Source organism: Arachis stenosperma, chromosome 8 (assembly GCF_014773155.1).
Source record: "Arachis stenosperma cultivar V10309 chromosome 8, arast.V10309.gnm1.PFL2, whole genome shotgun sequence".
NCBI lineage: Eukaryota > Viridiplantae > Streptophyta > Magnoliopsida > Fabales > Fabaceae > Arachis > Arachis stenosperma.
This window is the reverse complement of record NC_080384.1, coordinates 2,636,202-2,648,286: the sequence shown is the minus strand read 5'-3', so window position 1 is coordinate 2,648,286 and position 12,085 is coordinate 2,636,202. Positions and strand designations below refer to the sequence as shown.

Sequence of the window (12,085 nt, the reverse complement as noted above, 5' to 3'; positions counted from 1 at the left end):
TTAATAATATTTATAAAAATATTATCAAAATATAATTTCTAAAATTTTTAAAAATATATATTTAATATTTAATTATTTTTCTCACATTTTTTAATTTTTCAAAAATTTACTTGTTATTAATATATTTTAAAATATTTTTCAGCAATATAAACTGATACCATTTGAGGAGTTTATGTTTTTTTTTTGATATTTTGACTAGTTTATGTTTAAATTAATGAAAAAATATTAGTTGTTTTTTAACTTTTAATTTTTAATTAATTTTTTAAAATTTATTATTAATTAATTAATTTAAATATCTACTTTTATATATTAATTGTTAAAAAATTAAAAGGTTTACTTATTTTTTTTTTTTTCTATAAAGACGGAATGAAAGAACAATATTTAAAAGATATTTAGTTGTAGTGTAATTAATGTATTCGTTTATGGTTTGTAAATTTCTATATGATGAATCCGGTAATAGAAATACCAAATACAGTATCATATGATTTAAATAATTATTTCTGTAGTACGGGAAAAAAGTAATTTCATAGCCAGGACATTAGTCACTATTAGCTGCCTTAATTTCAAGAGAGAGTAAAACCTACTTAACTACTACACATAAATTTCGAAGCTGTACTAATCTCTTACATTTTGATCCGACTGTGGTGATGAAGACAAACTTTCGAGAATCCAATCGAGGCGTTGCAGTTTTCTCATCTGTTTAGTTAACCCGTACTGTTAGTGCTAAACGATAACGATCCTAAATTCCCAATCCAGAAAAAGGCAAACCTACTTCACCCTCCATCATCATAAAACCAACCATCTTCAACACGAGATTTTCACTTTTTACCATACTCGTCTAATTTCTCGCGAGTTCCAAGTCTTCTCTCTATCCTCATTCCTCAAAAGTTAAAATTTCAAAGCAATGACCACCGGATAACATCATTGCTTCAAAGAAAAAGAAAAAGAAGATTAAATTAAATTAAAACACGAGTCATAGGAACGGAACGCGGACTCCAATGCAAAAAACAAAGTAGATTTAAAATGTGTTGAGGTCCGATTCATAAATAAAATTTTAGTTAGTATTATTTTTTCAATTTCCAATATTGTAACAGGAAAGCAAAGCGGTATGGTTTGTTTTATTTTCTCCAGTGAGTGAAGTAGGAAGTGTGAAGTGAGTGAGAGAGATAGAGAGAGAAGCAAGCAGCATGGGAAGACCGGCCTCCTGCTTCAAGCTAATTATATGCGGCGGCGATGCGGCGGAGAAGGACGGTTACCGAGTAGCTCAGGTGAGCTTAACCTCTTCATTCGCTTCATCTCCATTGTGCTTTATGCATGTGCATTATTGTGCTCACGAATGAGTAGAATCAGTCAACAATAAATTAAAGTAAATGCTTCAATCTAAAATGTCTCAATTATATTATGAAATTGCAGATCAAGGATTCTAATGATAAACCGGGTTGGAGTTTCCGCAAGAAATCTGTAACTGCAAAGCAACGTGTGCTTAGCAATACTGTGACTGCAGATTCCTCATCTGCAAATAAGGAGAGTTCACAATGTAATAGTTTTAATTTTGAACCTAACGTTGTTGACAAGGTTTACACAACAAATAACTCTGATAAGAAGCCCAATTTATCCTCCATTGAAAGTTCAGAAACGAATGTCATTGAAGCAGAGAGTAAAAAGGACGTGAATCCCCCAGAATCTGCTGTTATCACTATCCAGGCTGCCATCAGAGGGTTGCTGGTATATTTTCCTTTCGAATTTTGGTAACCATGAAACTCCCATGAAGGAACCAACTGTAATTAAAATGTTATGTGTGTTTTGTTGTTTGGTTGTGATCAGGCTCAGAGAGATTTAATGCAGATTAAGAATTTAGTGAAATTGCAAGCTGCTGTTCGTGGGCACTTGGTCCGGAGCCATGCTGTAGGAACCCTTCGCTGTGTTCAAGCCATTGCTAAAATGCAGCTTCTCGTTCGAGCTCGTCGGGCTCAGCAATCACAGGTTCTTCTTTTCAATGGTGTATATTTTAGTTTGCATATAGTTTTGTCCGTCTGGATTTATGAGTGTAGTCATTCAGAGCAATTTTCCCCTTCATAAGTATTGTTACAGCTACTTGATCTTAGGATACTAATTGTAGTTTGTTGACTGTTGCTTGTGAGATATCAATAAAAGGTTTCAATACAGAAGAGCATTATTGCAGTTAATTAATATGCTCTAGGTCCTTCTCGGATATTGATCCTTAATTTTGCCTTGATTTAGGAAAATCAAAGCCACATGAGCAAGTCAAATGTGATGGATGCATCCATTGAGAAGCTGCTTAGCAGTAGGTTTGCTCGCCAGGTATCATAGTTATGGGTTGCTTTAGTTGGGTATTTTTGCATTTACATGTATCTTATTTATATTTATTTTATTTCCACTAATTGTAACCTCCTTTTTTAAACGCATTAAAGCTATTGGAATCAACACCAAAAAATAAACCTATACATGTCAAGTGTGATCCTTCTAAAGCTGATTCTGCATGGAAATGGTTGGAGAGGTGGATGTCTATGTCTTCAAAGTATACTTCAGATGACAAAAAAACAAGTTCCCTGACAGAGGAATCAGAAGTTTATCCACAGACAGCTGACACAAAGCCCAGTGTGGAGGATTCAATTCTACCTTCTAGGGATGAAAAGAAGCCAATTACTCATGATGCTAATAACTTCAGCTTTCAAGCAATCCGCTCTCCATCACCTTCTAAAAAGGCAGTTGAATTTGGTGCTAAAGTAGCCTCAGCAGAAATCGGTTCCTTTAAAGATGAAAAATCAGCATCAGATGTAAGTGCCCGACCAGAGGTTAAATCCCTTCCTCAGAAGCCTGAAATTGATGGTGAGCCTCGCAAACGATCAATGAAAAGATATGCATCAGACCAACTAGAAGCTGAACGAAATAAATCTGGACATGGATCAAGAAAGGTCAGTAATCCTGCATTTATTGCTGCACAGTCAAAATTTGAAGAGCTGAGTTCAATGATAAATTCAGGTAGGACAAGCAGTTTTTCTGATCAAACTGCAGCAGTTGAATCAGAAGCAGACACCTCTTCTGTCAACATGGATATGGCATATAGATCAAAAGAGTTATCTGAGAATTCTGGTCCCTTTTTTTCTAAGCTTGGTGGTTCTCAATGTGGTACTAAACTATCTATTTCTTCCACTCTTGATACACCCAATGTATCCGAGGTTGGTCCTATTGAAGATGACCAAGATGCCAAAGATTTAGAAGGGGTTGGAAATCTTGACAAGAAAACAAACCTTGATGTTGATACCGATATTCCAGGTGCTATTCCATCTTCTCACTTAGCCACTGCTGTTATGGATCAGACAGAAACTGTTGACGAAATCAATGGCATTATGGTTCACTCATCAGTTGCAGTGGACTCTGAAGAGCCTGTTAGCAAGACTGAGAAAAATGCATCTGATGTACAGAGAGATCAAAATGAGGATCCTCTGCAAGGTTTCAGATCATCTCGAGAAGCATCACCTAAAACACACACAAAGGTCCCTGAATCACAAGAAACACCTTCGAGTCAGTTATCTATGAAACCCAAAGACGGCAAAGACAAGTTTAGATCCAACAGTAAACTTGGGACCCCACCAGTGGTTAACAAATCACCTGTAAATGGAAATCATGATTCGAGCTCTAGAGGTCAGCCGAGTGGGAAGCGACGCAATTCATTTGGCTCAGTTAAAGCTGATCACATTGATCAAGAACCTACAGGTAACACAAATAACAATAGTCCTCTTCCCCGTTTCATGCAAGCAACAGAATCAGCTAAGGCCAAAACCAGTGCAAATAACACACCAAGGTCAAGTCCAGATGTGCATGAACGAGATGTTCAAGTTACGAAGAGACACTCGTTACCAGGTGCCACCGGTAGGCAGGTTTCTCCACGCATCCAACAATCGATGTCTCAACCACAGCAGAACCCGAAGGGATATTGTGTACAGCCTCAGCCTACACAAGGTAACTTCTAAAGCATAAGGAATCTTGTAGTTCTGAATCATTGAGGATTTATTCATTTTCTATATCATCTCGTAGATGCATGCACGCACGTATTGTTCTCACATTTCAGAGGAAACCTTTTAAGCAATAGGAGAAAAAATAAAAAAGAAAGATAATAGTGCTTCTTTATATGTTTAATGCTAATCCTTTGAGTTGTTCTTTCAGAGAGAAAATGGGTGAGGTGAATTGACAGCTCAAGTGTGCTGAGTGCTGACATACTTCTACAGTAGTTGATGATCAGCAATGGCGTGGCAATTTAGAATATCTAATTTCGTTTCTTCATTCTCTTTTGAAGGAAAGGAATGCCGCTTCCCTATACCCTGTAACTGCTGCAATCTCCTTTTGAGTCTTTCTTTTTTCTTAGTGTTGTTTTTCCCTTTATCTTTGACTCTCTATTCTTTGCCTCCCCTCTCTGCCTCCCCATATTTGAAGGTGCCCTGTTTTGGTCGGTTCGTAAAAGTGAGTGAGGCTTTTATATGTATATTAACCACTCGATCTGTTTACTTTCCGACAGTGTTTCTAAGAATATATTAATGTTTGTTAAATATATTCTGCTTGAGACAACTTCAGGATTATAATCTAGTGGTACTTTGCCCTGCATTATTCTATTGATTTGAATCGTTTTATCTTCATGAACGTTGCACTACTCTGCAACAAAAAACTCTGGTGCGGTATACATTAATAGACATATTTTACTCAATATTATAAAAGATCGATTTTTTTATTTGTGTCTAAAAGTAAATGAAAGAAAAGAAAAACAAGGGAGAAGAACAAGCCAAATCAACTAGCTGGAACCATATCAAGATTCAAGACTTGTATGATTTTGAAGCGCACTCTAAGGATTCAACCATTCCTAATAGGATGGAAGAGAAAAAAAAATCGATTGAATTTAATCTTGCCGATACACCAAAGAAGGCGTTTTTTTGTATTTTCTTGTTATTAATATTATGGTTAATATTTGCATGCATTTGTCTTTATATGTAATTGATACTTGATAGTTAAGAAGCATCGTAAGATTTGATAAATTTGACTAAATTGTTATCTAATATCAACTTTAGAGTTAAATCTCAATTTGGTCCGATATTCAGAATAATCCCACAATTTTTTTGGTCCCAATTAGAACCCCCAAACTTGCAATCGTGGCTCCGCCTTGCCCCTGCGATCATCTCCATCACTGAAATTGACGCAATTGCATGACATGGTGGACACTACTTAAACGACGGCGCATTGATTTCGCTCCCAAACCTTTTGGAAACCACATAGTGTAAGAGTTTTCTTGATATTTTGCAACTTATGATCGTTGTCGTAAAAAAAAAAGAGAGTTTTAACTCCCAAAAAACTGAAATGACGTAGTTTCCAAAGGGTTTGGGTGCGAAAACAATGCATCGTCGTTTAAGTAGTGTCCACCGTGTCATGCAATTGCGTCAGATTAGCATTCCGATGATGGAGATGATCGCATGAGTAAGTTGGAGCCACGATTGTAAATTTGGAGGTTCTAATTGGAGCCAACAAAATTGTGAGGGTCATTCTGAGCATCGAACTAAATTTTAGGGGTCAAATTGAGATTTAACTCATCAACTTTACATAAAGACAACTGTATATAAATTTTTACCTAATATTAATTATAAAAAATATTAAAGCCATGAGTTAATAATAATTATATAAAATATAATATTGTAGTACCACCATAATTGAATATTAAGATTTTTTACTAATTTGAGTTAGTTGAGTAGGTAGTTTTATTTTTTATATGTTGCAATTAATTAGTTAGTAATTAATTTTTAAATAAAATTTAGATATATGACACAAATAAAAAATAATAAATTTAGATTTTAATTTGACTAATTAATAACTTAAGAAGAATTTTAAGTATACCAAATACATCAGTGTTTTAATAATTTTAATCGTTAATCTCAATTACAAAAATTATATAAAATATATATTAATTAAAATCAACGGTTAAATTACTGAAGCACCAGTAATTGGGTTACATTTAAAAACTTTTCAATGACTTAAATAATTAACTTTAGTTTGAAATTTTAGAATAGAGCTAAAAATATTGGAAAATTCAATGTCACAATTAGAGGTGGAAGTGGGACGGGCTACTCAATGAAACTCGTGGCTTAGGTTTGTTTTATTAAACAGGCTAGACTTAAATGTTTTGTAAAATCTATTAGTTAAAAAGGTTAGATCATATACTTAAAAAAAAGCCTAAGAAGTTCGTTGGTTTAGCTCGTCAAAATATTTTATTTTTGTAAAATAAGTTATTTTTAGTCTAAACTTTCAACTATTCACTTGTATTAAATATAAAACAAAACTAAAAAGAATCAATAATCAATATTAATTTAGATCGTAATTTTTTTATCCAAAAAGAATTATGAATTGTAAGTATGATTATGATATATGACTAAGGATTGATATATAAATAATTTTTTTACAAATTATAAATTATAATTTTAGAATTCATTTAATTTTAATTTAGATTTTTAAGTTTTTTTTTATGAGTTATAATTCATGAAACATACTTTTTTTAATAGGCTCGTGAACTTGTTTGACTTTAAATAAAATGAGCTCAAGTCTGAAAAAAGTCTATAAGAAGTAGTAGGTCTAAATAGAACTGACAATATATACTCTACCTGTGGGTATCCAACCCGAACCAACCTGTTTGGGTAGGGTTGTCTATCCTACCCGCTGCGGACAGGGGAGGATAGTGTGCAAATTTACTTGCGGGTAGAGTAGGGTACGGGTTTAGGGTATATCCTACCCTGCCCTACATGCACCCATAATATATTATATAATATATATGTAAAAATTATGTATGTAGAAAGAAAGTGAGTCTTGTATTCATAATCTTTTTCTTATAAAAACTTGAAATAATTACTAAGTTAGTTGGTGATTATATTATTTATAATTTTATGTTGAATTTCTTTAATATTTTAATTTTAATTTGAACTTAGTTTTTTATTTTCTATTTTATTAATATATATGAAATTTAGAATGGTTGAATTTTATATTTATTTGAATTTTTTTTGTTTCTGCGGGTAGGGTTGGCCGGTCGGGTAGGATAGGGTTTAGAACTTTAGGGTGCAAGTAGGGTTAGGGTTGAGAGATTCTCAATTCACAAGTAGAGTATGATAAAATTTTAAGAAAGTTTTCAATACGCGAATAGAGTTAGGGTAGAATATAAATCCTACCGTATCTTATCAATTGCCAATTCTAAGTATAAACTTAGGTGGTCTATTTACAACATGGGACATGCTTATCAAAATTCATTTTTAACCGTTGTTTTTACTAACGAGATATAGTTCAAATGATATAGTCTTTCCATCTTCATCTAAAGTTTCGGATTCGAATTTTACTCCTAATTTAAAAAAAAATCTCACATCTATTTTAACTATTCACACTATCAATGTGAAAAGTGTTATTTTTATTAGTATTATTGCATAATTGGATGCACATATAAAATTGTTTATATCAAAATTAAATTTATATATTTTTTATTTTCTAAAAATAAGAAAAAATAAATAAAGAGGACGTGACTACGTGAGACGTGAGTAGTGACGAGCTGACGACAATTTAGGTTTGAGAATCATCGTATTATGAAGCTGGCATTTTGGGAATTTTCTCATTAGGAGTGACGATAATTTTGGGGTGAGTTGTTAAGGTTAAGGAGACTAGGACTCTAGGAGTCTAGGAGAGACTAGTGGAAAGGGCAACTTGTTAAAGCAAAGGGATGCATAGGTGGAAATGTGGAATTCTATTTCCAAGCATGTGAATTTTAACACCCAATAACTGCGATACATAGGAGGCTGCTGCAGAGCCCTATTCTTTCTTTCTTTCTTATAACTTAAAAGATATTATATTATTTATATCCTCTCGTCTTACCTTCCAGTCTTTCTCTGCCTTCGTCTTCGTCTTCGAGTGTGTCTGACTAGGGTTTACTCTCTCATCTTCATTCCTTACCCTTAACTATGCGTGGATTACACAAATCGAAAAGAGTTTCATGGGCCTCCGATTTAGATCTTTGTCAGGTAAAAACTAATTACTATCCCTTCAATTCAGTTGCCCACTCCCAATCCGTCAAATTAACAATCCTGTAATCCCTAATTCTGTTTTTTCTCTGTGCGTGCGTGCCTTACCCTTCTCTATTCATGATTGAATGATACTGCCACCACGGCGAGTTCTACCTCGTGTTGATCAAAATCTGATCTTGCTTGAATCTCATAGAAACATGCACTTAATTGAAGTTCTCGTATGGCAGGCGTTAATCATCAATTTATGAATGCTGGTGGACTTCCTAATTGATTTTCAATCAAGCTGTACAACTTTTGATTAAACAAAATAAATCCAATAACCGATTATAGTTTCAAACTTCATCGGAAAAATATAATTAGAAGAAGAGTAAGTGATGTGTTGTTGTTGTATAGGAACAAACACAAAACAGGGCTTTGAGAGATCATTTTTACTGTAACTGAAACTCTTCATAAAGTAATCTTGATAAATTTGCTTTTGAAGTTACTAGTAAGGTCATGAAACAGTGCCAAAAGAGAGAGGGAAAAGAAAAGATCTGTTTTCGTAGAGTGTATTCATAATTGTTGATATGAGACTATGCCACTATGGCGATGCTATATTTGACCATGGCTGCAAAATGTATCCTTATAACCTGTAGGAGAATTACATACCAGATACATGAACTACAAATCAAATTTGCATGATAATGTTATCATTTCCATCAGTACTATACTAGAGCTCTTTTGCAATTTTTCTTGCACCATGGTGGCTTGATGATTAATCATATGGATGTTTAAGATAGAGTACCAGTACAAGTTCCTGTTTCACTTTTATATTGGGGTACCAGTAGGGACAGACATTATATATTTGAGTTGTAGGTAGTTGTGATGTGACTAGGAACAACCTGTAGCAATTGCAATCTTTCATTCTTGCAAAGTAAGTTTGATGGAAGAATTCTATGCAGGGCAATTCAATTTCTGCAGCTTATACCTAAGTAAATCTTACTTTTGATGCTCCGCTAAGTTTTCTTTTTAGTTCTGTCCCTATGATCTTTCATGGTTTGTGTCAATTACAATGATTTTAAATCTTTTATGATGCATTGGAGAGTGATTGCTCGATACCAGGTCCCTTTGTTTCAAGATGTTGCTATCTTTCTTACTATGCCAATTTGTGCTTTCATTTGTTGGACATAGAAAAGGAAAACTTTATTTTGATAAACTAGATCTTTAGTGGTTTGGTGGTTTGAATGTAAATTTTGATTGTATATGGTATAGGTATGCTGCACATGGGGATTGTGTCTCCAAAAACTACTGAATAAGTCTGGGCATTAGATTGCTTTGTTAACTGTTATTGTTCTTTGAATTTGTTTATATTGCTCATTTTAACATTATGTCTAGTTTTCATTGGAGTAAATCCTTTCGAAGCTTGCCACTGTTGTTCAAGAAGATGTGACATAAATATTGGTTTTGAATAAATATTAGAATGAAGTATTTGGGCTAACTAATGGGTTTCGTTTAACAGATTAGGTTATTCTTATCAGAGGAATCTCCTTCTCAAGTTGGTTTAAATTCTCAAGATCACCTCCAAGCAAAGACATCATTGCTATTACCTCCAGGAGGAACAAGTTCTGATGACTTTCTACCTCCTGGATTCGAGGGAACCCAAGCGTCGACCCATTTTGAGGTTGATCTGTCTCAAATACCAGTGTCTAGGTGGACTACACCATGCAAGGTAGTTTTGTTTTTAGGTCGCATGTTAAATATTCTTTTTAAATACTTTCCAATATTCAATGCATGAGTTGGGTTATGGTGTTATTATGATTCTTAATAATCTTGTGATTCTCACAGATTATACTTAATTTAGCGTGGCAAGTGGTGGCTGGGGAAGAAAGCAAGGAGGTAGAAGATCAATGTCAGAGGGAGATGAGAGTACTTGAAGCAATTTATCCCCGCCCATCCTCTATTCCTCCAAAGTTTGAATCTCTTAAAACTCGTACAGTAATTTTTATTTAATTCCCCATTAGTGATGTAACTGTTATTCTTTCTTCTTGCAGCCCATCTGTTTCAGCGGATGTCGAGGCTTCCCAGTGCATTGATAGCCAAACTACCTTGATACCAATTACACCTATGGAAGATGAAGATGCTGCAACTGATTCTATCTCACAATCTAATTCTTTTGAATTACCTCCTGGCATACCAAATGGTCCAAACCCCCATACAAGTGTGCAGTTAGCTCATGGCTCATTATCTGATGCATTAACTAGTGTGATGAAGAATAATGAACATGGGAATTTGATTGATCCTGAATTATTCAATAATATTCTCAAAAACCCAGAAGTGATTGAGAAACTGGTTAGAGATTATGGAGCCTCTAACAGTTTGCAGAGTGCAAATAATCCGGGGTCATCTTCAGTGACATTTTCACATCCATCTCTTCCTAGTCATCAAGTAGAAGCCAGTGCACCAGCATCAGTTACATTTTCGTCTCCTAACTATCCTTCTTCAGGTGGAAATCAAGTAGGACCTGTTTCTACCCAATGGCTTCCTAGGCCTCCGATGAGTCAAGCTACAATTTCTTCTGCCTCAGACGTCTCTCTACCAAAGGATGTAAATTATTACAAGAGCTTAATTCAACAACATGGAGAAGAGAGACAAGAAACCCACCCTTACACTGCTAACCGTCAAATCCAGAGACCGATGGTGAACCATGAGACACCACAACACAATTCTAGATCAAGGGAAACTAAATCCAAGATAATGAAACCTTGTATATTCTTTAACAGTTCTAGAGGATGTCGAAATGGTGCTAATTGTGCATACCAACATGATGTAACATTCCAATCACGAGGTAGTGCCGTGCCTTCGGTACAAAGTTCAAAGAGAATGAAAATGGATAGTGAGATCAGCAGTTAGATGAACTCGGTTATCATTTTGATGGTGTTGGATGCATGTAATGCAACTTTTACGGTCATTTGATAAGTGATTGTGAGCCTTGTTTCTCACTAGTATTAAAGTTAATACATACGTTATTTTTTAATGGAAGGTTCCTTTACACTTTCCCCTTTTTTTAATAATTTTTTGTTGTTTTCGTCATAATTTTAATTACCTTTAAGGCTTTGGTGTTGTAATTTGTTTTAGGGACATGTATCTGCTTTCAATTTCTTGATGCTATAACACTTCAATTACTTAGGCTGTGTTTGGTTTAGCGTTAAAAAGTTAGAAAAAAGAGAAGCACGAGAAGATGTTTTTTTGTTTTAAATGCTAAAGTGATTTTACATCAGATCAGATTCGATCCGCACTATGGTAGGATCGAATTGCAGATTTAGCAGTGATATCCGTTGATCTGATCCGTATAAAAAGTAAACTCTAATGTGATATGAATTTTAGTGCATTGTTTTATGAATTTTATGATATTTTGTTCTTAATTTTTTATGTTGTACTGATCAGATTCGAGCCGCACTATGGTAGGATCGAATTGCAGATTTAGCAGTGATATCCGTTGATCTGATCCGGCAGTGATATCCGTTGATCTGATGATCTGATCCGTATAAAAAGTAAACTCTAATGTGATATGAATTTTAGTGCATTGTTTTATGAATTTTATGATATTTTGTTCTTAATTTTTTTATGTTGTACTTCAAATCAGAATAATTAAACTTAGATCTTGTGTTATTATATATATATTTTTTGTTATTTAAGAGAACTTTATTGATAATATTTTAGGAGTAAATAGGTTTAATCAGGTGAAAAAATGGTAAAACAACAAAATAGCATCTTAAAACAGTTTTTTTTTGAATTATGCGAATATCGTATCCGATCTAATCCGATGAGTGTAGTGTGGATCGAATAGAATCATAGACTATATCCGATCCGATCCGTGTGCAGTCCTAGAAATTGTAGTTTCTGCGTTTAGAAAATTAGGTTAGGATTGAATTTATTTTTTTCTTATTAATTCTGCTCTTTATTTCCTTACTTGTAGTTTCTTTAGTATTCAAATATTTTAAATATATAAGTATATTTTTTTATAAATTTTTATTTTTAGTTTTGAATAA

General features: G+C 33.9%; 2 protein-coding genes across 2 annotated transcripts; both read left to right on the top strand.

Annotated features, from left to right (window-relative positions):
• Positions 1-633: 633 nt before the first annotated feature.
• Positions 634-4,616, top strand: LOC130943446 (protein IQ-DOMAIN 32-like). The gene is made up of 6 exons (XM_057871320.1): positions 634-1,268; positions 1,414-1,725; positions 1,825-1,983; positions 2,242-2,322; positions 2,433-3,984; positions 4,189-4,616. Exons 1-6 carry the CDS (start codon positions 1,188-1,190, stop codon positions 4,206-4,208), a joined length of 2,205 nt encoding a protein of 734 aa, XP_057727303.1. The 5' UTR covers positions 634-1,187; the 3' UTR covers positions 4,209-4,616.
• A 3,189-nt stretch (positions 4,617-7,805) lies between these two features.
• On the top strand, positions 7,806-11,088 carry LOC130946724 (zinc finger CCCH domain-containing protein 6). The gene is made up of 4 exons (XM_057875565.1): positions 7,806-8,054; positions 9,556-9,765; positions 9,882-10,006; positions 10,088-11,088. Exons 1-4 carry the CDS (start codon positions 7,995-7,997, stop codon positions 10,944-10,946), a joined length of 1,254 nt encoding a protein of 417 aa, XP_057731548.1. The 5' UTR covers positions 7,806-7,994; the 3' UTR covers positions 10,947-11,088.
• Positions 11,089-12,085: the final 997 nt, after the last annotated feature.

Excerpts from the sequence above, each read along its gene's own strand:
- LOC130943446 (XM_057871320.1), top strand. The coding sequence starts at position 1,188 with ATGGGAAGACCGGCCTCCTGCTTCAAGCTAATTATATGCGGCGGCGAT. Across the intron at positions 1,726-1,824 it reads CTGCCATCAGAGGGTTGCTG|GCTCAGAGAGATTTAATGCA; the intron begins GTATATTTTCCT and ends GGTTGTGATCAG. Across the intron at positions 1,984-2,241 it reads GTCGGGCTCAGCAATCACAG|GAAAATCAAAGCCACATGAG; the intron begins GTTCTTCTTTTC and ends GCCTTGATTTAG.
- LOC130946724 (XM_057875565.1), top strand. The coding sequence starts at position 7,995 with ATGCGTGGATTACACAAATCGAAAAGAGTTTCATGGGCCTCCGATTTA. Across the intron at positions 9,766-9,881 it reads GGTGGACTACACCATGCAAG|ATTATACTTAATTTAGCGTG; the intron begins GTAGTTTTGTTT and ends TGATTCTCACAG. Across the intron at positions 10,007-10,087 it reads CCATCCTCTATTCCTCCAAA|CCCATCTGTTTCAGCGGATG; the intron begins GTTTGAATCTCT and ends TTCTTCTTGCAG.